This window comes from Nannobrachium achirus (assembly GCF_963921795.1).
Source record: "Nannobrachium achirus genome assembly, chromosome: 10".
NCBI classification, from domain to species: Eukaryota; Metazoa; Chordata; class Actinopteri; order Myctophiformes; family Myctophidae; genus Nannobrachium; species Nannobrachium achirus.
Window position 1 is genome coordinate 59,912,061 of NC_137819.1, and position 27,355 is coordinate 59,939,415.

A 27,355-nucleotide genomic window follows, 5' to 3' on the forward strand; every position below is an offset into this window, starting at 1 on the left:
GAATTAAAAACAACAGGGAGTTAACACTTTGCTAGCCGAAATAGAATGGCTTGTTGATAGATTAGCCGTGAAATTTCTATTATTGTGTTATGATCTGAGACATAATATTATGTTTATAAACATGAGCCCGCCACCCCTCCTTCTTGGACGTCGCTGTTGTTTTTTCTTTTTTTTTTCGATCCCCCGGTCGTTTGCTCACCATGAATATCTGGATCTCCATTGACATAGAGTGGCGGTTTTGGCCGAGGCATCTTCTCCCCGTGCGTTTCGCGTGCGCGATCCGTGCGCATATAATCCAAGCATATGGTCCAGGTATGACTGAACAGTCGATGTGACCATTTTGGCTAGCTTAGCCCTTAGCACTCCAGCTATGCTAATGTTATCGTCTAAACAGTAAACGGACGGCTGCTAGGAAGCCTCTGCAGGGAATGGACCTGACGTCACTTCCGGTTCATGTCAGAGCAGCCATGAGCTATCGATGGACGAGCGGTGACTAGGGAAGGTTAGACGATCGCCGATTTTCGGATAAAAATCATTTATTTCGTTTTTAATGACCCAGTACGGTAAAAGACGGCGCGGCTGAGACATCCTTGCTCAGATGTCCGGTATATTCCGGTTTTAATATTAAGGGGCTCCCCATGGCTTGCAAAGTGTTAAAAACAACTGCATAGTCTGAGGTAGGGAGATTTAAGAGCCTGTTATTAAATTGTCCATAGGATATTGGAGCATACAATTTTAGCGTGAGTTGTAGAGTGCTCCATGAGATGGGAGCATTAAAGCAGAAAGCTGATTTACCTAGTTCAGACTCAAGTTGAAGCCAGTCACTTGAGCGGGTCTGCTAAGTACCTGTATTCTTTTTTTTCCAATCTAGCAGTAATCTGATATAGCGTGGTAACTTCCCGTCAATAGCCATATCTCCTTGTATGGGCCGTTCTGTCCATGACAGTTAATCTCCATAAATGGAGTTCTGTGTTCATACGGACACTCATATACAGTCCCTCATACCGTACATAGGACCATACACACAAAGCCAGACATAGGAGCGGTTAGCACCGCTCAAAGATCATAAAAAATTTCCTACTAATAAACGACCGAATGTCTGTCTGTCCGATGTCTGTCTGATATACACGCATGCTGACATCACTGATACTAAAAACAGTGTCCAAATTTGGAGATGACCGACATCACTGATACCGCTGCCATGGTAACAGCCGCATGCTGAAACAGTGCCCAAATTTGGAGATGGCTAACAGTACTGATAGAAGTAATCTCCAGCATTACTTCTTTGACTGCTTTGACCATAACTGAAACAGCACATACTTCGGAGCACAATTATGTTCGAACGGGCAAGGACTAGTATATCGTCACTGTCGGGCAGAAACCTTGTATATCCAAGTTTCAAATGTTTTGTTTTTGAAGCGGTGAAAGCCGCTTCCAATGAGTGGCTTTGTGTGTCCCACGCCCATATATGGTCATTTCAGTCCTGAATGAACAGGTTTTTTCAAAAACAAAATGTGTGTTTCATGTCCATATATGGTCATCCCAGTCCAGAATGAACAGGTTTTATCAAAAACAAAATGTCTGTCACCTCATGTCCATATATGGTCATTCCAGTCCAGAATGAACAGGTTTTATCTGTCCCGTACGTCCAGAATATCAGTCCAGAATGAATAGGGTTTTTCAAAAACAAAATGTGTGTCCCATGTCCATATATGGTCATATCAGTCCAGAATGAATAGGTTTTATCTGTCCCGTCCGTCCGTCCGTCCGTCCGTCCGTCCGTCCGTCCGTACGTACGTACGTACGTACGTATGTGTGTGTGTAGTGTCCGTCCCGGTCTGATGATTGGATAATTTGAGGATTGGTCAAGCTTCACATGACAATTCGGCCCTCCAGATAAAATCATTAATTCATTCAGAATATAAAGAAGTAAAATGTTTTTTTACTTTTTGTGTGATTTGAATCGTTTCGTGAGTTAGGGTTAGGGTTAGGGTTAGGGTTAGTGAATCATTACATCTAACAACCACCTGTTGGACCATGACTGCTGTATTTCCCTAGCGACCACCTAATTAGACCCTACCAACCATAAATAGCAACCACTGTTTCACCATACTAGAGATTTGTGCCCCTTCCATCCGCTTCAATGGCTTTGGGCAAAGATGACCCCTCTTGTGGCCCTTATTTGCCTCGATGTTATGACGTCAACGTTTTCTGATTGGCTATGGGCCCATGGCATAGACACAGATAGCCTACACAGACACACACACATGGTCATACCAATAAAAAATATATATTTAGTCTACTTTCAGTGTGGACAAATCATTTCTGATGTCACTTTTTCAGTTTCTCTCCAAAATCACTAGGATACAATATTTTTATTTTTTGCTATTTTGTTTGTTCCAAAAGAGTCATCATTTCATCATTAATGTCATGACAATCTTTTTGTTCAATGAGGTTTAGCCTTATAGATGTACATTTGGATGTTTTATGTGTGTTTCCTTAATTGTTTTCTACATGTAATGTGTTAAAAAAAATCATTGTCTAAACATCCAAAATAGGACTGTCATTTTTAGCTTGTGGCCCTTGGACTTTTGGTATTTTGCTGAGTGGCCCCTAAGCCATCTTAAGTTGAGTAGCCCTGTCCTAGAGGAATGTCGCATAGCCATGCCCTCGTCTCTGGGCTTATACATCGAAGAACCAACGTCTCAAACAGTAGCCAGCGGTAGAGACCGGTCCTCAAGTATAGGGCACTGCCATCCCTCCTTATTGTAGAGGTGGCGGGAGTTGAGTCTTCTTTGGGGTGCGCCCCATTTTCGTCGTTGTGTCACGAGGGATATGCCAGTCATGTTTCCAGGCTATTTTTCCTCTTGCTGCTGCCGTTACTCATGGCTGCCAGTTCCCACTTGATGTGGTGCGGGAGTCCAGATGGCTCCAGACCATACTGAATAGCTTTTAGCTTGCATAACGTATTCATACTCGGACTTAGATCTAAGACTAAACCAAAATTGGGTATGTATTTGTAATATCCTCCGAAAATGATGATGCAGTCTCCCACCATGCAACAGCACATCCCAAAACACCAAAGCGGGTGCTCCCCCTTGGGCTCAACCTTCCTCCAGGAGAAGGTCTCTGGACTGAATTTCCACATGTCATCGAAGGTCTGTGTCCAGGTATGGCCCCCAAATATGTACAGCTCTCCATTGTAGGCAAAGGCTGAATGATCCTCACGTCTTTCTGGGAGAATGACTGGAGTGCGCATGTTCAGCCACCAGTCGTTGGTTTCCGTGTCAAACACTCTGATGGTGTTGGAGTAGTGCGGGTCCTGGTCCCCGTGGCCACCAAACACAAACATCTTTGTCCCGATGAAGGTGGCAGAGTGACAAAACAAAGCTGGCATGGGAGTGGCACCAATCAAAGACCAGACCATTGTGGCGGTGTCCAACTTGTGGAAGTCGTTGGTGTATCCAGTGTGCTTGTTGTAGCCTCCATAGATATACATGACCGTCTCCAAGACGCAGGCCGAGTGTACCTGGCCTTGGGAAGGGTCCCAGAGACCGGCGGCATGAACCACCTGTGCGTGTCGACGTCGAGTGCGTAGAGCACGTTGCAATTGTCCCCCGTGATCGTGAGCAACCTGTTGCGGTCCTTCGTTATTGTGAAGTTCACTATTCCTCCCCAGATGTAGATGACGTACTCTATCAGCACGGCTGTGTGGCCCAAGCACTTGGGGGGAACCTCGAGGAGGGGATTGTCATCTCCCCTCGCGGCCGTCACCGGGGGTAACTTGTTCCAGCGCAAGGACACCATGTTGAAGATGTGCACGTCGATCTGTTCCTGTTCGTTCACGTCGTCGTAGCCTCCAAAGGAGTACACCTTGTGCCTCACTGCCACCGCAGCATGGCGGGCTCGTGTGGGTCCTTCTGGATTGACTGTCCAGCGTAGCATGTCACCAAAGCAATGTAGCAAAACGTTTTCTCTCTGCTAAAGGAATGAGTTCCGTTGTGTTCAATCTCATGTGTGCGCTTATATTTAATATATTTTTGAAGCGGTGAAAGCCGCTTCCAAGGAGTGGCTTTGTGTGTCCCTTACATGTCCATATATGGTCATTCCAGTCCAGAATGAACAGGCTTTGTCTGTCCCGTACATGTCCCGTGTATGCAGAATTGAGGATTGGTCAAGCTTCACATGACAATTTGGCCTTCCAGATAAAATCATTCATTCATTCAGATTTCATAAAAATATAGAACTAAAGCACATAGAAAGTATAGATCTAGAACACAGAATGTATAGATCTAGAACACAGATTTCATAGATCTAGAACACATAGAATAAAAATTCACCGCTTCACTTCGAACCGAGGTTTGATTTTTTCATTAACTAAAGCCCTGCTTCATCATACAAGACTGTCGCACAAGACTAGTGAAATCAGCAGATCTACAAGCACAGCTTGTAGATCGGCTGTTTTCACTAGTTAAATCGTTTTTAAAATGATAAATACAAAACAAACGGTTTTGGAGATACAAGGTCTCCACCCGACAAAGACGATATTTATAGTTATTGTTAGTTATCGTTCTTGGCGTGAACGGCCCTTAAGACTAGCTCTTATTATTAACCATCTGGTGTGCGCTGATGATTTAGTCATCGTGCTCGTTAAAAGCAAGCAGGGTCTGGATTTTCCTTCATTCTCTGTGGCAGACCCAGCACTCAATGTGGTGAACAAAGTAAGCTATTTGTGTCACATCATCAGAGATGATTTATGTCAAGATTATGATGTGCAGTGCCAGTGCTGCAAATAGTATTCACAAGCCATATGCTTGCATGTACTTATCATTTGTATATATACAGTAACTAGCTCTTTTTAAAGCCTACTGCACTGCATTCCATAGCACCCACCTACTGTATGGTGCAGTCATCGTACAGGAAAGACATCTGAATTCGGAGTCTTGCTTTAGGGGGAATTTCACTTTAAAGGTTCTACACCATGCATTTAAAAGGTATTAATATCATATTGTTTATGTCCCTAACAAAGGTTTTTTGGCTAAATTTCCACACCTGAATACAGAGCCCCTGTCATTTCTGCCTGGCTTTCAGAGCATTTTCAGCTGCAGTGCCACCTTGCTCTGAGTGGGAGTACTGCGCTATAGGCTCTATGCATGTACGCCATTTTGTTCTACTTCCGGGTGTCTTTCGACTTCCTTCACAGGTGTTACTGATGATACTAATTAAGGCTCTGTTTGATTTATTGCACAGTGGTTCTTTAATTTCAAGGACCCCCATAACTCTATACAAATGGAATCAACAAATGGACTCAAAAGGACCCTTGCGGGTCCATTTGCTTCCATTTGTACACTCTCAGAGACATTTGGAACCCACTCAAGGACACTTTGAGACCCACTGGTGTAGCAGAGTGTTTCCAGTGAGCCAACATGCACAATATCAGCACCCTGACTCTGTTTGACCAGAATTGAACAGACCCTTCATTAGTATCATCGGTAACACCTGTGAAGGAAGTCGAAAGACACCCGGAAGTAGAACAAAATGGAGTATATGCATAGAGCCTATAGAGCCAGTTTTGGCCCCACACTCCTCCCCACCTCCTGCTCAGCAGGCCTGACCACCCCTCCCCAACCCTCTCCCAGCTCCTCCCGGCCTCCTTCTCAGGCCTGCCCACCCCTCCCCAACCCCCACTCGGCACAGCACACAACACAGCAGTAGCAGTAGGTCCCTTTTGTGATGTCACAAAAGGGACCAAAATCAGACGGCCCGTCCTGAGACCTACTTACATAGATTTGTGAGGATAGAAGGTGCTGGTGTAGTCCCTTTAAAATGCACCCCAGACATTACCACATGAACCTCCCTTTTCTGGATAGACATTCTCACAAGCTCACAACAACGCATTACAAGCTTATCAGCTAATTTTGAATTTTGGCGAAGAGATTTGGTGTAAAGGCGGAAAAGGCTTAGTTGGCTTAAAGACTTGGTTTCTTCATTCAATATTTCATCTCGTTGTACACATTTCCCTGCTGCTCATGATTGATATTGTCCTAATGGATTTGTCAACCTTCATTCATTGATTGTTTCATATTAAATGTCTAATGAAACAAATACCTATTTTTTTTAAGATTTCTTCTAGTCTACATGCTGATCTCACACGATTCAGCCTGCAAAAGAACCAGGGTTTCTTTTGTGTATTCTATTCATCTAAAATTTGATTTGGACCAATAAAACTATCATTGAAAACAACATCTTGTTATTGTATGCAGGTAGGCCTATATTATGCCCACATCAGAACTAAACTGTCTGGGTGTACTTCCTGCTCGTGTAAAGAAAGCAACAATTTGCATAATATTCACGCAATAAAATAACTAATCGAAGAATGAAGGTCGACACATTCATTAGGAGGATATGATTCATGAGAAGCCTATACAGTATAATGGTAAATGGTGCATTTACACATAATACATACTGTATTATAGCGCCTTTATGCAAGGTGTGTTACTTTCACCCGTTCACACACACACACACACACGGCAGAGGAAACCGTGCCAGGCACCAAGGACACTTTGACACTAAGGCAGGGACAGTACCTATGTTCCCCAGGTTCTATGTTCCCCACTTTAACCCTAAATCTAATGCTGTGAGGTGGGTAACATAGAGAGGACCCCCTAAGGCAGTGGTTCTCAACCTTTTCAGGCCGCGTCCCTCAAAATAATCATATTTTAACTGGGGACCCCCCACCCTGACGAGCACTAAGAGTTGAGGAATTACATTTTGTACAAAATAGCCGTCCATTTTCACAATTTCTGCCTCTAATATTTGACAATTTCACCAATGTTTCATTTGTCATTTTAGAGGTATTAAAAGGTCCTTAAATTGTCACTTTAGACACACACACACACACACACACACACACACACACACACACACACACACACACACACACACACACACACACACACACACACACACACACACACACACACACACACTTGGCCACAACTTGCATACCGTTGGAAAGCCTGTTTATTTCCCTTTCCCTTTAAATGGATGGCGCCCCTATATTTCAAGGAACATACATCTGTGAGATGAGCATCTAGCGAGCAGCTGCGTGGGCCGAGTCTCCTATAATGTTCCACTTTGTTCTGGAACCTGAAACCTAAAGTCAGGTATGATTTCCAGGTTTAGGAGCAGAACTTTGGGGCCGTATCAAACATCAAACACGGTAAAGATCAGAGGCTGAGAGTCTACTGTGCGTGGAGCCGTACGTCCTGGCTCTGTAATATGATCTCCAGGCTGGTGGACATATTCCACTTAGCCTCCCAGGGGGATCAGAGTGACACCCGGGGTCGCTGTACGCCTCAAACGGTGTGATAAAGTACCGCTCCCCCTCCAACCCCGCCTCCTGGCCAGGGACATGCTGGGCCCCTGATTCAGCCCAGGAAAAAGATACGAGTTGGAGAGGCCCTTATTGCGCACTATAGAGAGATATCTCTCTCTATAGCGCTGCTGCTACTCAAAGATGTGTGACAAAGTGACAAGCCAGTGTGGGACAATTACATGAGTTATATTTCGTTGTTGTCGGGTGGAAACCTTGTATGTCCAAAACCGTTTGTTGTGTATTTATCATTTAAAAAATGATTTAAACGAGTGAAAACAGCCGATCTACAAGCACACGTGCGAGGCGTTGTGATAGGAGGTTTCTGTGATAGGAGGTTTCTGCCCGACAGTGACGATTTACTTTGTTGGCCGCCCAGCCCCCAAAATTGAACGACATTTTTTTTTTTTATTATTATTTCTTCATGGCCGGCCTGGACCGGCCGGGAATGAAACCGGCCGTTCGGGAGTTGTCCCGCTTTTCCCAATGGCCAGCACGTCCCTGCTCCCGGCCCGTCTTAGCCCCCCCCCCCCCCCTGTCTGCTATAGGCTTCCTTTTTAAATGCATTGAGTTTTCTCCAAAGCTCCCGCAATATTGGACTCAGCAGGTCTGGCTAAGCCAGCCAGCCGGCGCGCGTGGAATGACACGGCCTTGAAAAAAAAAATCCAGACAACCAACTATTTTATTGCGATAACAAAGCTCGCTTTGACGAGATAAAACCTGACTTTTCAATTGAGAACCCATAAGACATTTCATGGAACCTTTATGCTGGATAGCAAAACACAATATACTGTATATAGGCGAGGATTTGATTTGAGCAAGCCGGCGGAAGAGTGTGCGTGTCTCTCTCTTTCTCTCTCTCGGTGTGTGTGTGTGTGTGTGTGTGTGTGTGTGTGTGTGTGTGTGTGTGTGTGTGTGTGTGTGTGTGTGTGTGTGTGTGTGTGTGTGTGTGTGTGTGTGTGTGTGTGTGTGTGTGTGTGTGTGTGTCTTGTGTCAGGGTGTGGCTGGCTGAGCTGTGAGGAACTGTTCAGTGCTGATTGATGTTTTCTTTGCTCTTACGGTTTATCAACTGTTTGTCACATCACAAGTATGCCGGTGTAAAATAGTGGGTGATGTGTTTTTTTGTTTGTTTGTTTTTTCACGCTATCCAGCTTCTAAAATAATAAGAATAGAGGGAGGGTGGATCAAATGTCGAAACGGAACAATATAAAATATAGAGTGTGTGCTCAAAAAATATAGCGTTGTTGTCGGGGTGAAAACCTTGTATGTCCAAAACCGTTGGTTTAGTATTCATTGTTTTAAAAGTGAGTTAAAATAGTGAAAATAGCCGATCTACAAGCACACAACGCCTCGCACCGCGAGGCGTTGTGTGCTTGTAGATCTGCTGTTTTCACTACTTTTGTGCGACGGCCTTGTACGATGAAGCAGGGCTTTACTTTGCGAAAGAACGTACAAATTTGAAACTTGGAGATACGAGGTTTCCACCCGACAACGACGATATATAAAAAATAAATACAAATAAATAAAGGCAGAGTACCTCAGGCTCTTGTGCAAGTAAAATACATCCGGTAGCAGCATATATAAAATATGTATGAAATGTGTGTGAATGGAGTTTATGCACAGTCATAGTGTATACATAAACTGATCGTGCCAGCGTAATGGCTATTCCAGGGGTTTTCAACAGGGGGTCCGGGACCCCTAGAGGGTCCTTAGAGTTACTACTGGGGGGCCGCCAAATCCTTGTGAGGTATTTTAAATAAACAACTTTAGCCAAAAAGCTTGTAGATCGGCTATTTTCTGCAAATAGGTTTGGTGTAGACTAGAGGATAAAAAGAGCAGACCAAGTACATAGTGAAAGGTCAAGTTTACAAAATATCGACGATTTATCTACGGTTAAATGTCTTAAAATACACATCAACATGAATCAGACATAGACTGACAACAGTGCTGTCAAACCAGTCTATGAATCTATCTAAGAAATCAATGAAAATCTGCCACATAGTTTTATACAATGTACAGGGGGTCCCTGCTTCATCTCTTTCTCAGCTAAGGGGTCCTTGGCCTGAAAACGTAGAAGACCCCTGGGCTGTTTTATGTTTTATTGTTTTAACCTCTCCTTTCGTTCTTTTTCTCCACCTCTCCCCTCCCCAGGTTCTACTCATCACCTTACAGCATTGCCACCAACCGTATGATCGCACAGACCTCCATCACACCGTTCATCGCTGCTTCACCTGTCTCCACATATCAGGTGGGTGGGCGGCGTGTGTTGAGATCTGCTTCTAGACCTGCCACCAGTGCTTAATTTGAAGGGGAACAAGGGTGGAACATGTTCCCTCACCTCTTTGTTTGGATCCGGCACCTATTTTATTGGATCCGGGACTTCCCCGTCAATCAAAATAGTGCTGTTTGGTCGTTTATGTTTTCATCCGTCACGTGTCTGACTACTTGGGGGTGAGAATGTGTTGTCCAAATACAGACCTTTTTGGCTGCAGCATTTTTCTTTACTTTATATTTTCTTGTAATGTCTCTGATGTTGTGCTTCATAGGTGACGGTGACACACAATCGACAAACTATATATACACACATACACATGGTGTCATAGACTTTTGTTCTGATGGGCCACATGTGCTATACTTGGTGCGTAAATTAAGGTTAAAAAATTAAAATATTAAGAAATAAATAAAAACTGTCCCTCGACAGTTTATGCGTGTAGCCAGCGTGCGCGCGCAGCCTGGGATCCGGCACCTGGGATTCACTGACAAATTAAGCACTGTCTGCCACTATAAGCGCTTTGGGTATTGTCGGGTGGAAAGCTTGTATGTCCAACACCTTCCTTTTTTTGTTATTAGTTAAAGATCGGGTACCATGATTTTTTCCCCTCCTAAAACATGATGATCAGGTATTATGATTATACTAGGAGGAAGATTGATATCTTCCTCCTAGGTTGATATTATCAGAGGCCTTCAGCTTTCAGGAAGTAACCAAAAATACACAGGGAAGGCAAATTTGCACATTATAATCACAGCTGGGGGAGTAATGTTAACTCCATAGACACATACAAAACAGAAAAAGTACAAAACTATGACACCACCTAAAAAAAAAGATTTAAAACAGTGAAAATAGCCGATCTGCAAGCACACAACACCTCGCACCGCGAGGCGTTGTGTGCTTGTAGACCGGCTATTTTCACTACTTTTGTGGAACACTTTTGTATGATGAAGAAGGGCTTTAATTGATGCACGTTTGAAACGTGGAGATACGAGGTTTCGGCCTGACAGTGGCGATATATTTGTTATTTTTGAAATAGGGCTCAAGTGCCAAACTCATGCATCTGCTATGGTAACCACGCGTGTGTGTTTCTGTTTCTGTGTGTGTGTGTGTGTGTGTGTGTGTGTGTGTGTGTGTGTGTGTGTGTGTGTGTGTGCGTGTGCGCGTGCATCTGTGTATTTGATGTAATTTTAATGGATCAAGTGTCCTCAAATGAACCAACCAAATAGTACCGAGCTGTTGTTTCTCCCAGCTGTGTGTGTGCGTGTGCGTGTGCGCGTGCGTGTGTGCGTGCGTGTGCGTGTGCGTGTGTGTGCGTGTGTGTGTGTGTGTGTGTGTGTGTGTGTGTGTCTGTGTGTGTGTGTGTGTGTGTGTGTGTGTGTGTGTGTGTGTGTGGGTTGACGGTTGTGACATTTGGCTGCCGTACAAACATTAATAAACATTTAGCTGAAGCCTCGTCAAAGCTCAACAAAGAGCTGTTGTTGGTTCTGGGTGGTTCTGTCTCACACAACCTGTCCTTGAGACTGAGAGCCCTTAATTACTCTCAACCTGCCGTTCCAATTTTAGGCATGGCATTATAGCCGGCAAACCTTTTTTTATTTAATGTAAAGAAATGCAAAAATCAAACCCAGTTGAAGTGGAGTAGTGCATTAGAGCAGTTAATGACAGACATGACTACACAAGGAGGACACATTAAGTCAAACGTGGGAAGCGGCTATCACCGCTCCAAAAATAGTAGTAAGGGGAACATAATAAGTAAAGTGTTACCAAGAAATTTCTTCACCAATGTGTTTCTAAAGGTGTGTAACAATATGTACTAAAAGGTTGAAATTCAACTCCCGGGGGAAACCTCATAAAAAACGGATTTGTGTTTGTGTCCCATTAATTTACTATAGGTACAGGAAAGAAATACAAAAAATAAATATGCTTTAAGTAGCATGTGAGGGGTCAAACTAGGGGTTTTTCATGATGCTAAATCCATTGCAAACATTTGTTTTGCACAAAAAACATTCGGTGGGCTACAAATGGCCCCTACAAAACGGTGAAAAGTGATGATTCATCACTAAACCATCGTTTTGTGGGTCCGTGTTTAGCCCAAGGAATGTTTTTCATGCAAAACAAATGCTTGCAATGGATTCAGCATCATGAAAAACCCCTAGTTTGACCCCTCACATGCTACTTAAAGCATATTTATTTTTTGTATTTTTTTTTTTATAGTAAATTAATGGGACACAAACACAAATCCGTTTTTTATGAGGTTTCCCCCGGGAGTTGAATTTCAACCTTTTAGTACATATTACACACATTTAGAAACACATTGGTGAAGAAATTTCTTGGTAACGATTTACTACGCAGATTGGTCAAATATCTAACTGGTCGTGGTACGAACTGCTGTGTGTTTGTAGATGTGAGACTTTTTGCCATTTCTAAAATAGGGCTCAAGTGCGTCTGCTAGGGTAAGCGTGCACGCGCGCCGGTGTGCGTCTGTGTGTGTGTTTGTGTGCGTGCACACCGTGTGGCGAGGGGTTGGGTTGTGTAGCTGACATGTTGGAGCGGGGCAGGGCTGAGTCAAACAGCTGGATTCTCTTGTCGTTTCATAGTTTCTCCAGCTGTGCTCGGCAACATCTGCTTCGCAGAGAGCAAAACATGACGGGGGAGAAAAAAAACACACAACGGAAACGACAGACACACAAAACAACCAGGAACACAATGGAAGGCGTGTGAAAGAAACAAAATGACGGGCCAAAACAAACACTCATCATCTCAGTCAACCGGCAAGCGAAGGCGCTTGAGAAAAACACCCGCCGTCTTCTATTATAATACGCCTCCCGCTTTTCTGACCTGTCTCCTCTCCCTCTGCGCCGCTTACGCAATGCGCGAGGCTTCTGACTTTAACCCCTAAAGACCGGAAAACGCATCTGTCGCGTTAGACTTGAAATTTTGAAAAGTTGAAAGTTATTTTATGCTTCAGCTATTGAAAAATAACAGATCTGCTATTTTTTGAAAAATCTTGAAAATTGTGTGCAATTCTTTGAAAAAAACGATACGTTTCTATGTCAGTGGTTCTCAACATTTTCATGTCAAGGACCCCTATAGAATTATTATGTATTTGACCGCGGACCCCCATCTCAAAACATATTGTTTCAGGGATCCCCCAAAAGTAAAGATTTGAGTGAAGAATATTCGCTTTAAAATAATTTATATTCAAAGATTTTCACGGATTTTCACGTTTTTTTTTTCTTCAAAAATAGCAGAACTACAAGCTCATAGCGCGGCACATTAAGTATAACAAAAGAATGGTTAGAGTTTGTTACGCGACGCGGATGCGTTCCCGGTCTGGAGAGCTTAAACAAACACAGCATCATTGATCCTGACGTGTGGAATAATGAAGAGGACATAAAACAGCAACGTTTGAAGGTGTCTGTGCGATGTCAGCAGCGTTCACACGGTCTGTCCTCAAAACAGATGCTGCTCTTTTTGGTACGCAACGAGAGAGAGACAGAGAGAGGGAGAGGGAGAGAGGGAGAGAGAGGGGGAGAGAGAGAGAGAGAGAGGGGGTGGAGGCAATGGAGAGAGAGGAGATGGATGAGGGTAAAGAGGGAAGGACAGAAAAAAAGGGTGATTTATTTTGTGTCAGTATATACACCGAAAATAGACAAATCTACAAACCTTGCTGTGACACGTTGAGATCGTGTAGATCAGTGGTTCTCAAACTTTTTTTGGCTGCAGTACCCCTTATACTAGGGTTGTAGCGATGCATTTTAATAGCGATTCGATACATATCACGATACACGGTTGACGATACGATACATGGACGATATTGGTTCATTCATGGTGATACGATACGATTCGATTCAATGATTTAAAATCGATATAGTAACTATTTAGCAAAGAAATTTAATCTGTGTGAAAGGTGTGGATAGTGCAGGTTTTTAAGAGAAACATGTATTATTATGGATATAAATACGTAAACACAGTGATTATCTGCCAAATACATAGACATTGTATATTGGAAAGGAAAAGTAATTAAACCCCTCCTTTTCATTTTTTCTTCTTAAAGATGCTAAATACAATGCACAAGTAGGTAATAACGATAGGCTACAATCGATTCTTTTCACTGCCGATTCGATACGACACAAAATCAAACGATACGATTCGATTTTAGCTGTTTTCATTTCGATATACTTCGATTGTTTAAGTTAAAAACGATATTTCGATGCAGAGATCGAAATATACTGATTTCTGAAGCCGAGTACCCCCTTCCCCTGACTACAGCATTTTGCTTAGAAAAATATACATCCAGTTCCAGTCCAGTTCCCATTCCCATGCCAATGTGTTCAAAATAAAACGGCATAATGGCAAATAAACATTGTTTTCTATTCAATAACAGTTATGTACTAATGAAAGTATTAATGTCATTTGGTTTATTTGGTTTAACAATTTACAAATGAGCAGGTTTACACAAAGTCTGTCAATGTTTTATCATTTACCATAACTGAAATACATATTTCCATTTTCAAGTTGTTTCTCACGTACCCCCTGCAGTACCCCCACGTACCCCTAGGGGTACACGTACCCCCATTTGAGAAACACCGGTGTAGATCACTGGTTCTCAAACTGTTTTGGTTGCAATACCCCCTTATACTGATTTCGGTCCCATCCTATTTTACAGTACACTATAAGACATAATAAGACATAATAAGATATAATAAAGCCATAATAAGAAGGTTTAGGTTTAGGTTTAGGTTTAGGTTTAGGTTAGGTTCAGGTTTATTGTCACACGCATATCCATACAGGTACAGACATACAATGAAATGCTTGTGCCAGGAGCACTCTCAGCCTTATTACACACAAAAACAACAACCCAACAACAAGACAACAACAAGTCACCCAAGACAACCCAAAAACAACAAAAACCATACAGTGTAACAGTGTACAGTTTAAAAACTGCGTACAGTGCACATGACTACCTACTGTACGTCTCGCTTTCATCTCTTCATTAAGCAACCTGATTGCTTGAGCATAAAAACTATTACTGAAACGAGTGGTGTGCGATGAGATGCTCTGGTAACGTTTTTTGGATGGGAGGAGATAGAACAGGGAATGGGCGGGATGACTGCTGTCCTTTAAGATGTTCTCTGTCTTTTTCTTACAGCGTGTGTTATAGATTGTGTGTAGCTGTGGTAATTCTGTGCCAATGATTTTGGCAGCTTTCTTCAGTCCTCTGTAACTGTTTACTGTCTTGAACAGTCACGTTACCAAACCACACTGTGATGCATCCTGTCAAAACACTTTCTATGGTACAGCGATAGAAATTTACAAGAGCCTTGGTGCTCAGGCCAAATCTCCTGAGGCGCCTCAGAAAGTACAGTCGCTGCTGCGCCTTCTTAAGGATACCTTTGCTGTTTAGAGACCATGTGAGTGAGTTTGTTATGTAAACACCCAGGAATTTGAAACTGTCCACTATGTCTACAGGTGAGCCATTTATGGTTAGGGGACTGTGATTGACTTTAGACTTCCTAAAGTCAACGATGATCTCTTTTGTTTTACTGACATTTAGAGAGAGATTGTTATTCTGGCACCATAGGGTTAGCTCTTCAATTTCCCTCCTATAGGCCCTCTCATCATCGTTGGATATTAGTCCTATAACCGTTGTGTCATCCGCAAACTTGAGAATAGAATTATTACCACACCTGGCAACACAATCATAGGTGAACAGACTATACAACAAGGGACTGAGGCAGCAGCCCTGGGGCGCTCCAGTCCTGGTCAATATCTTGGATGAACGCTTGTTCCCTATTCGCACAGATTGCGGCCTGCCTGTCAAAAAGTCAAACAGTGTTGGTAATTAGAACTAATATTATTTTATTAGATAAAAACAAAGACAGAATAGCAGAAAGAGCAAATACATTATCTGGCAGCGGCAGGTACCGCCACACGACCGGCAGTTCGACCGGCAGTCACGCTGCATCGCCGGTGATAGGACCGGCGGCCACTGCACGGACCAGCAGTTCGACCGGTCCGTGCGGCGGCCGCCGGTCTTACTGGCGGGACTGCTGGTCCTATCGCCGGCGATGCAGTGCGACTGCTGGTCGAACTGCCGGTTGTGCGGCAGTGTCTGCCGCTGCAGTTCGCGGCTGGTGCCGGTGCCAGAGAATGTATTTGCTCTTTCTGCTATTCTGTCTTTGTTTCTGTCTAATAAAATATATTAGCTCTAATTACCAACACATTATTATTATGGCTTTATTCTGTCTTTTTATGTCTTATTATTATACTTAAAGTGTACTGTAAAATAGGATGGGACCCTGATTTCTTCCCCTGACTACAGCAATTGCTTATAAAACGTACATCAAAAGTCCAGCTCCAATGCCAACATGTTCAAAGTAACACGGCATAATGGCAAATAGACACTGCTTTCTATTCAATAACAGTTGTACTAGTCAGGGTACTGATGTAATTTTGGTTTAACAATTTACAGATGAGAAGGTTCACACAGAGACTGTCAGTGTTTTGTCATTACACATAACCGTAAAATACATATTCCAATTTTCTCCTGTACCCCCTGCAGTACACCGTACGTACCCCCATTTGAGAAACTACTGGCGTACCGGTAGATCTATTTTCAGTTTATCGTCGTTGTCGGGTGGAAACCTTGTATGTCCAAAACTGTTTGTTTTGGATTTATCATTTTTTAAATGATTTAAACTAGTGAAAACAGCCGATCTACAAGCACACAACGCCTCGCGGTGCGAGGCGTTGTGTGCTTGTAGATCAGCTGTTTTCACTACTTTTATGCAACGGCCTTGTGTGATGAAGCAGTGCTTTACTTTGCGAAAAAAACGTACACATTTGAAACTTGGAGATACGAGGTTTCTGCCCGACAGTGACGTTATGATACGGCACACAACCGAGAGAGAGAGAGAGATAGAGAGAGACAGAGAGAGAGAGAGAGAGAGAGAGAGAGAGAGACGGGAAACAAGACAGCATTAGGGAAAACAAGCAAACAAAGCAGGGGTGGCTGAAGGTTGGAGCGTCTGCTTTTGAGCCGTGCTTTGATTAAAACTCTGCTCCACTACCTGAGGGTGGTGCAGAGGAGGGTGGTGCAGAGGAGGGTGGTGCAGAGGAGGGTGGGGGCACGGGAGAGCAGGAGTGTCGCACCACATTCTGGGCCCTGGGTACTTTAACTATTGAAAAATAGCAGATCTACAAGCTCACAGCGCGGCACCGAGTGCCGCGCTGCGAGCTTGTAGATCTGCTATTTTTTTTAAATCGTGAAAAAGTCTTTTTTTCTTCTTTTTTTTTCACTATGTTTCTATGTCAGTGGTGCTCAAACCTTTTCATGTGAAGGACCCCCAAAATGATATGTATTTGGCCACGGAGGACCATCTCAAAATATTTAGTTCCAGGGACCCCCCCCCCCCCCCCCCCCAGAAGCAAAATTTGAGTTACAAATGTTCGCTTAAAAAACACATATATTCAAAGATTTGCAGATCTACAAGCTCGCTGTGAGCTTGTAGATCTGCTATTTTTCAATAGCTTAAAATATAACATCATTAAGGCCCCTCCACATCGGGCCCTAGTAACTCAGTCCCACTCCCCCCCCCCACGCCCCTGGAGGAGAGAGAGAGAGAGAGAGAGGGAGAGAAAGAGAGAGAGAACGCACATCTCTAATCCCCTCTCTCGGAAGGCTTCCCAAATTGATTTATCAAAAACAATGGCCAAGGCTTTTGAGGAATATTAATCCTCACAGTTCCAATATCAGCCCAGCCTCTCCTCCTCCTCCTCCGCAGAGCAGACACTTCCTGTAATATTGCCCACAAGCCAGTCGCCGTCGCAAGGTGAATCCTCCATCTTCCTGTTCCCGAGTACAACGGCACACACACACAGACGGAGAGAGAGAGAGAGAGAGAGAGAGAGAGGCAGAGAGGACGAGAACAAGAAGAAAAAAAACAATCACTTATCGTCACAGTCAGAAACCTCGTATCTCCAAGTTTCAAATTTGTTTAAAGCCCTGCTTCATCAGACAAAGCCGTCACACAAAGGTAGTGAAAACAGACGATCTACAAGCACACAACGCCTCGCGAGTCGCGGTGCGAGGCGTTGTGTGCTTGTAGATCGGCTGTTTTCACTAGTTTAGATAGTTTTTAACTCACTTAGTGCCAAACGACTTTCAGATCAACTATCTCACTATGGACTTCCCTGCCAAGCGACTTTAATCGACTTTTACTTATAAAAAAAAAGTTTTTTTTGTTTTTTGTTTTTTGTTTTTTTTAATATTTTTGGACCCCATTAAATCTAGTAAACATGATTTCAATCGCGATTTTGCATGTTCCACCCCCATACAACCCCATCTTTCATACAGGGCAGCCATCTTTGCTTACATAACATGTAAAACATAATGGCTATTTTCTCAAGAATGCCTGAACGGATTTCCAATCTGATTTTTTTGTTTGAAAGCTGTGAACAGCCTGCACAAACATGGTGCATGATCTGTGCACTATAAATTACATGGAAGTCTATAGAGACTTATGGCAGGGAGATCCCAAAGAAGGCATGATACATACACAACTAACGGTTTTGGACATACAAGGTTTCCACCCGACAACGACATCATGCTTTAGGGTTGCCAACCATTCCCTTTTTTTCGTGATGAAAATACCCCGCGGACTCATTTGGCGTTTTTCACATTGCTCTCTTTTTTTTTCTTTCCACGTCTATACTCGGTCAGATATCCGAACGTCCTTTGAGGATGGTATTGATTTATCAAATCGGTAAATGACCCCCTTGAAGAGGATTGCGGCGTTCTTAATGTTATCCAAAGCATTCTGGCTGGCTCCAGCAGGCAGCTTTAATGATAATTGGCTTTGTGTTCCGCAAAGCCCTTTGATACCGCGTATGACAGTCAGGCAAGAGGCACAGATCCCAGGCCAGCCTCCCCGTGTCCTGCGTCTAACCTCGTCTGGTATCCATCCACGGCTGGCAGCTGGATCCCTACTGGCACGCTGTCCTCTGGTAGGCTGTCTCTATGGTGGACTGTCTTTCTGCTGGACTAACCTCGCCTACCAGGCTTTCTGGGGGAAAGCCTGGTGTTCGTTCACAACAGGCCGTTTGGTTTCCGCCTAGAGTGCGGAAACCAAGAAGCGGCGTCGCTTTGATTTGGTTCCCCCCGTTTGTTTCCCCAATCCCTATTAAAATGCTCGAGTAGCCTAGTATAGTCTTGCCAGTCGCTAAAAGTTGGACTAAAAGATGCATATACCAAACAAATCTTTCAAAGGCAAAACTACTCCGCATCAAAGAGTTTATTAGGTAGGCCCTAAAAGTGTGTCCTTGAGCGCAGGGGAATATTTTGGGTTAAAACTGAATCCGGTTTGATCTTTCCGGCAAATTGTAGTCCTTTGAGTACTACAACATGACGTTTTGTGGTTTCCGCTCCAGACCGGTTACAAACCCGAAAAGTGAAGTGATCCCAGACTACTGCTGGACTGTAAAATCGTAAATGGTGCATTTATGTGGCGCGTTACAGAGATTGTGCATTACATTCACCCATTCACACACACATTCATACACCGATGGCAGAGGAAACCATGTCACCAACCTGCTCACCGGGAGCAACTAGGGGTTCAGAGTCTTGCTCAAGGACTCTGGGGGAGCCCGAGATCGAACTGGCAACCCACCGGGAAACCTCTGTGTTCTGATGACGGTTTCTCTACCCGTGAGCCACTGCCATCCCCTGTCTCTCTGCCAGGGTGTCTCTGTGGTCGGCTGTCTCCCTGGTAGAATGTCTCCCCTGCAAGCCAACGTTATGATAACGTCCTCCGGTGACTCCGGTGACGTTCAGAACTAGGCCAGATCACAGCCCACATGGGGATGATCTTGATGTCATTACCAGGACGTCACATGGACTTATGGATTATTGTTGTTGTTTGTAATGTTAGTTGAAAAATGAGCATGCAAGCTTATATTCTGGGACATATCTGACTAGTTATGATATTTATCTGGCCTTGATCGGACCCTCTCTGATTAATCCAGGACGTCCGTTTTTGTGGGCAGGATTTATGTTGGTTGAAATCAGGTGATATTCTAGGCCAGATCTGACTAGTCATGGTTTGACTTGATCTGGCCCCAATCGAGACGTCACTGATTGGTCCAGGATTGGACCGTGCTTGCTGGGTCTCTGGTAGTCTGTCTCTCTGGTAGATTGTCTCTTTGGATTTCTGTCCTCCGGTAGAGTCTCTGAGGTAGATTATCTCTCTCAAAGACTGTCTTGCTGATAGATTGTCTGTTAAACTGTCTGGTAGACTGTCTGGTAGACTGTCTGTCTGGCAGACTGGCATGCAGGATGTCTCTGTGGTACAGTTTGGCAGATTGTTTCCATGTTTGTTTGGCGGGGCCTTACTGAATGGATCAGTGGTCGACTGGACGGTGGCTGTTAGCCTGACTGATGGTCTGGCTGTTTGGACTTAATGACCGGCTGAATGTTGAGCCGGTGGCGTGCTGCTGGACGGATGTGTTTAAATGGAAGCACGAGCTCCAGGAGGCTGCCAGGGATGATGAGGTCAGGGCCACTGCACGCTCAACCCTCATGTGACCTCAGAACCATCAGTGATCTAAAGCAACTAAGGACATTTACTAAAGTACTGTGCTTAAGTACAATCGTGAGGTGTTTCTGCTTTACTTGAGTGTTTCCAATTTCCAACGCACTTTACTTCTACTCCCACAACACCTCGGATCCAAATGTTGTACTTTTACTCCACTACAATTATATGAACATTTTAGTTACTAGTTACTTTATACCGTGGCCATTTGAAAATAGCTGATCTACAAGCTCACTGTGCGCTTGTAGATCTGTTCCCAGCAAGCACGTTAGGACCTGGACCAATCAGTGTAGTCTCGATTGGGGCCAGATCACAGCCCATAGGATGATCTTGACGTCATTACCAGGACGTCATATCGACTTTTTCGTTTGACAGGATTATTGTTATTGCTTGTAAATATGAGCATAATAAGGTTATATTACGGGACATATCTAACTAGTTATGATATCACCTGATTTCAACCAACATGAATCCTGTCAAACAAAAATTTCCATATGACGTCCTGGTAAAGATGTCAAGATCATCCCCATATGGGCTGTGATGTGGCCCCAATCGAGACGTCACTGATTGGTCCAGGTCCTGACCGTGCTTGCTGGGTTATTTTCAAACATTTTGTATTATTACTTTTGGTACTTTAAGTACATTTTGATGCCAACACTTTCATACTTCTACTCAAGTACATTTTGAAATCTGGACTTTTACTCGTGACAGAGTATTTCTATATTGCAGTATTGATACTTTTAGGCCTACTTAAAGGAGTCATCCAGATCAAAACACATATAGGGTTAAATCTGCCTTTTATCATACCCCTTCATACCTGCTTTAGTCGATTTTTTTTCATAGCTGCCCCTGTTGCTAGATTTCGGCTGCCCCTGTTGCTAGATTTCGCGGGCTCTCTCATAACTAACACAGTGGATTGTCCTTAGGCTAGTGGGGTTATTTCTTTAGCTTCAAAGTTAGTATTTTATTGGATTGTGTTTACACAACATCCTGAGACCAACCACACAGCTGTTTTGACCTCACAGGCACCCTTACTTGTCAAACCGACCCCTCCCTCCCCTCCCCTCCCTTTCTAGCCTCTCCTCTCCCTGCTCTGGTGCAGAGCAGAAGCCATTTGACAAGAAAGGGTGCCTGTGAGGTCAAAACAGCAGTTTGGTTGGTCTCAGGACGTTGTGTAAACACAATCCAATAAAAAATACTAACTTTGAAGCTAAAGAAATAACCGCACTAGCCTAAGGACAATCCACTGTGTTAGTTATGATCTAAATCTAGCAACAGGGGCAGCTATGAAAAAAATCGACTAAAGCAGGTATGAAGGGGTATGATAAAAGGCAGATTTAACCCTATATGTGTTTTTTTCTGAATGACTCCTTTAAGTAAAATATGTGACTACTTTTTCCACCACTGTGTAATGATGATCAGAAAGCATATTGTCGTTGCCGGGCGGAAACCCACCGTATACAGTATGACCAAAACCATTACTTTACAGGAAACGGGGAAAAAAAGAACCTGTGTTCCAATGGCTCCAATGTAGTTATTATTTAGTCATAAAGTCTTGTTAATCCTTTTAAATATGTATAAAACCCACAGACAGACGGAACCACTTGCAATCTGCTGGCGCCGTTGTTTCGGGGGCATGGCAGGCCAAATAGTTACCAAACCTTCACAATGCTTCACAACGAGTGAAAACACCAGATCTATAAGCTCACGGCGCATGAGCTTTCCAGATCAATTTTGCGCAACGCTGTCATACAACAAAGTATAAAAATATTGCTCTGGTCGGGTGGAAACCTTTGTTCGTTTTGTAGCCTATTTATCATTTAAAAAATGTGTTAAACGAGTGAAAACAGATGATCAACATACACACAACGCCTCTTACCGCGAGACGTAAGAGGCGTATTGTATCGCTGTTAAGATGTATCGTTATTTTCACTAGTTTTGTGCCACAGTCTTGTATGGTGAAGCAGGGTTTTGCTTTGAAAAAAAACTTTGAAACCTGGAGACAGTGACGATATGAAAAAATGAAACATGCAAGGTGTGTGTCTACCAGACAGCAAAGACATTTGGCAACGGCCCAGACGGCGCTGTGCTGGTTGACCAGCCTGTCAAATGAGAGCATGAGAGAGAGAGGTGTTTATTTGGGTGACAGAAATGACAAACAGGATCCATTAGGGAGAAGAGGGTGTCTCTCTCTCTCTCTTTCCCTCCAAAGTGTTTCCTGTTCTGCACAGGAGAATGAACAACAAACACATTCACGTCTCGAGTGACTGTTGTTACTGTCGGGCAGAAACCTCGTATCTCCAAGTTTCAAATGTGTATGTTTGACAAGTAGTGAAAATAGCAGATCTACAAGCACACCACGAGGCGTTGTGTGCTTGTAGATCTGCTATTTTCACTATTTTAAATCGTTTTCAAAATGACAAAAAAATGAAGGTTTTGGACATACAGGGTTTCCACCCGACAACTACTTTTTCCCCCCTAAATGAATGCCCTACTTTGAAAAGTACTACCAAGCGCTTGTGACAAAATGATAACCAGTAAAGCTGGTTGCACACTGCACTGCGTGTTTTCATTGCGTTTTGGAAATCCGAAATCCGGAAGCCAGGGAGAGAGAGAGGAAAGAGAGAGAGAGAGCAAGGGACTCAGTGGTAACAGTTGCGAAAATCGCAAAAAACAACCCTGGTCCGAAAATAAATACGAAGCGGGCGGCAGTGTGCAAACGTGATTGACAAGGTGAAGTTGATTTTTTTTATTTATTTACGTGTTCCGAAATTCACTCCGATATTCGGCCCGAAAAACGCAGCAGTGTGCAAAGACCTTTAGACTCCCTAATCGGGAGATAATTAACTCACTTAGCGCCGAGCGAGCCAGATTTCAATATGAATCTGCGCTTATAACGCCAGGAAATAGCTATATTGAATCCCCAAAATCACATTACATAACCAGGTACACGTGCCTGCGAATGCCACAAGATGACCACTAGAGTGAGCCATAGCCCATAGACTTTCCATGGTCCCATGTTAAGTCAGAATAAAAAACGAGGTTCAGGACATAACAGGATGGTACAATGACATGCTCTCCATTGACATTCAATGGACAGGCCGCGGGCCGCCATTTGAGCTCAATACTGCTCAATTCGTGCTTGATCGTCTCAAACCACCATTGGTATGGGCATCGGAACGTATATAGATGCCACACAGAAAGTTTCCGAATCAAAATCCGACCTAGTGAAGCTACGTGAGGGTCGGATGGTTTGCATTGAGCCTAGCGGCTAACAGAGGCCTACGTAAACAGGAAGCTATGGCTTAAAGGTGACGTCATAATCGTATCCTTTTTTTTCACGGTTTTCATCTGTATGCTAGTCGAAGGTAAGCTAACCGTTCCGCTCCGTCTATCAACCCAAATTAAAAGCTTAAACAATGCTTTTATATAAAAGTCGCTCCGAGTCGCTCGGCACTAAACGCCATCATTAGTTAGTCGCCCCGAAAGTCGCTCGGTGCTAAGTGAGTTAATCGACCGTCAGGTCGCATACAGCAACTTTAGAAGGCAATGGTAGCCAATCAGGAGGGAATATGGGAAATTGGACAGATCCATGTTGATGACATGACTTTAGAGATACTGTGTACCGCTTTGCGTGATTTTAGGGCAAAGTCCAAAAATGTGTTTTGCAAGAATCGGCCTCATGGTGGCGCTAGAAGAGGGCCATGTGAGAAACGGAGATATGAGTAGGGCAAAAGTGTGACGTGTGACAGACAGACTGACCGACTGACAGACTGACAGCCGGTGGAGGTTTTGATAGTAACTGCGACCTGACGGTCGCAATTAAAACTTCTTGCCTGCGGGTCGACTTTTAAAACGACATTCTAACTAGGAGACTCTCAATTTTTTTGCAATTTATTGGATATTTTTTGCTGAATAAATGGTCTTGCCTACCTTGTACGATGGTATCGAGTGACCGTGTAAAGTAAGGATTGGTTGGTGACGTCACCGCTAGCTCAGGCCTCCTCTGTGTAAAATCGCCTATGCTAGCCGTTGGTTTCAATACACACTACAATACATAACGCTGCGTCATTACGTCGGATTTTGACCCGTTTTTAAGTGTCTGTGGCGTGGATACATGTTCCAGCCGATGGGCCATCATAATATTTACACCATCAAGTGCGCGCGTGGCGCACACGGTCCCACGCTAATGGTTAGCTCCAGACCAATGTTAACGGACGCAGTAGGCCAACTATGGCCACGTGATCACTCCATCCTTGAAAAGCATAGATATGTGTTGAAAAGCTTATCGTTGGCGTGCTCTAGTGGTATATTAAATCCAACACAGCCTCTAGCCATTCAAAGCCACGTAATGTTGAACTGAAAAATTAATGATATTCCTGGCAGTATTAGCGCACATCCATATTTTAAGTTCGCAGGGAATGGGTTAATTGGATCCATTGGAACATGTTTTTTTTTTTCCTTCCGCATCCTGAAAAGTAACAGTTTTAGTGAAGGTTTTCCCGACAGCAACAATATCAAACCTTTTCGTTTAAGACCCGCTTCGTGAGTTGTGCCCGCTGCGGAGGATGTTTGCTGCTCATAGGAGATTACCACCGTTTGTCTTTGTTTAATCAGATCATTTCAGCAGGATCAATGACCGGTCTGTGTGTTTGTCTGCTCCTAGCCCTATAATTCCTCTGTTTGTTTCTACTTCTCTTCTGCTTTCTCTTTTTATGTCTCCTTACTTTCTTCTTTCAGTTCCACATCTATCTATCTATCTATCTGTCTGTCTGTCTGTCTGTCTGTCTGTCTGTCTGTCTGTCTGTCTGTCTGTCTGTCTGTCTGTCTGTCTGTCTGTCTGTCTGTCTGTCTGTCTATCTATCTAGCTCCTGTCTATAAATATTCTTATCTATATTATGTCATAGATTGAGACATGTATTTAAACAGACATGAATTCAGCTGTCATAGCAGTATCGCAGTAAGCATTAAACAAATGTTAATGGTAGAGAACAAGTACAGAAAAAGTAGGAGGGTAACACTAATTAAAATAAGATAACAATATAAAAGTATAAAGGACTAGTTCAAATCTGCGACCTGGCCCTCTGCACCCGGGCTCGTCAGGTTGCATAATGTAGAAGCCATCAGTAGATAGAAATAGAGGCATGGGCATGGTGGGCATTCTATCTCCAATAGAAACAGCATATAAATACTCTTAATTAACCCATTTAGGCCTAGGATTATTGACTGCTTTAACTATTGAAAAATAGCAAATATACAAGCTCACAGCGCGGCACCGAGTGCCACGCTGCGAGCTTGTAGATCTGCTATTTTTGAAAAATCATGATTTATTTTACAAGTCTTTGAATATATCTACTTAAAAGCGAACATTTGTAAATCAAATATTTGCTTCTGGGTGGTCCATGGAACAACGTATTTTGAGATGGGGGTCCGTGGCCAAATACCTGTAATTTTGGGGGTCCTTGACATGAAAATGTTTGAGAACAGCATGATTTAGAGGAAGGATTTAGAAGTCGGGTCAAAGATCGGGTCAAAGATATTCAAAGACTTGCACTCATTTTCACGATTTTTCAAAAATAGCAGATCTTGCTTGTATATCTGCTATTTTTCTAAAGTTAAAGCATAAAATAATGGTTGAAGTGGTTAAAATCTAACGCGACTCGGGCGCGTTCCAGGTATTTGAGAGTTAAAGACATAAGGACTTACCTGGCTGTCACTGGCCTCTTCCTAATTCCTATCTACTAGTAAGACGCCTCAGGGCGACAAGCAACCGAGGTCGCGCCATGTCTTGGCCAGTGATGTATATCGGACCAGTTACTCATATATGGAGATCCATGTACTGTATATGGAGATATGCTGTTGAGACCCCAAACATGCTTACTCAGTTATTCGTTATGTGAAAATCCTATGACGTCTATCACATCTGACATGATACTGTACATACCATCCCTTTCATGCCCATACATGGAGATCCCTGTCTGAACCAGCCACACAGATATGGGCTGTTTACCTCCATATATGGGCATTCCCATATGAAGTCCTGTTAGATATGGGCTTAACATTGATGACATCAGGGATCTCCATATATGGGCATAGAGTGGTGCCCATGACATCACATCATACAATCCCTTTTATGCCCCTGCATGGATATCCCTGTCTGAACCAGCCACACCACTGTGATGACACCTGTTTATGCCCATATATGGAGATCCCTGCTCTGAGTATCTGACATCACTGTGATGTCACCTGTGATGTCACAGTGATGTGTCAGGGGAACCACAGTGTCAGGCGTTATCCCTTCTCTGAGTATCTGATATCACTGTGATGTCACCTGTGATGTCACAGTGATGTGTCAGGGGAACCACAAGTGTCAGGCATTACCCGTACGGACGGATACAGACAATCTGTGCCGGTTCTGACGGTAAACTGCGACCTACATTCGCAATCATACGTTACTATCTATTATACGATCCTATTACCGTATGTGTCTACATACAATTTTCTATCTATGTATTTCTCTTCCTGTATAATGTATCTTAATTACAATGTGGAATGCGCCCAATACAAATTACTGTACATTCTTGTTCTTTTCATTGCCGCAGGCGGCACCTGTTTTCAGCGTACATTCAAGCTGCATGTTTTTTATAAACGGCGTGTAGGAATGTGTGTTGAGTGCATCCAGACTCAAGTATCGGGCCAGATTGGAGATACCAGCATGCATCTGGGCTCCATGTGATCTGATGATCCTGAAGCAGCTGTCAGTACATGCGTTCATATTCCATGAATAATGTCTGACTACTTTGACGACAAGGTTGAGGACAGCACCTTTTTCATTCTAAAATGCAGGCCAGGAGAGATTTATCGGAGCTAAAATGGTTCAATAAATCTCTGCTAGTCTGCATTTCCTTTCTCTGGAGTGATCTCCCTCTATATGTGGGATAGAGTCGTAGCCACTGGCAGCTTTTTATATATTGTCACTGTCGGGCAGAAACCTCGTATCTCCCAAGTTTCAAATTTGTAATTTTTTTTTTCGCAAAGTAAAAGCCCTGCTTCATCGTAAAAGGCAGTCGCACAAAAGTAGTGAAAACGGCTGATCTACAAGCACAGAACGCCTCG

At 43.5% G+C, this 27,355-nt stretch overlaps 1 protein-coding gene across 1 annotated transcript in view; it reads left to right on the top strand.

Moving 5' to 3' along the window:
• The window catches only part of LOC308293196 (RNA-binding motif, single-stranded-interacting protein 3-like), a 527,253-nt gene that overhangs the window by 419,992 nt on the left and 79,906 nt on the right, over window positions 1–27,355 (top strand). Inside the window, exon 9 of the mRNA XM_080735633.1 lies at window positions 9,527–9,623. Coding sequence (XP_080591759.1) covers window positions 9,527–9,623 — 97 coding nt within the window. The remainder of the gene's footprint in view (window positions 1–9,526; window positions 9,624–27,355) is intronic.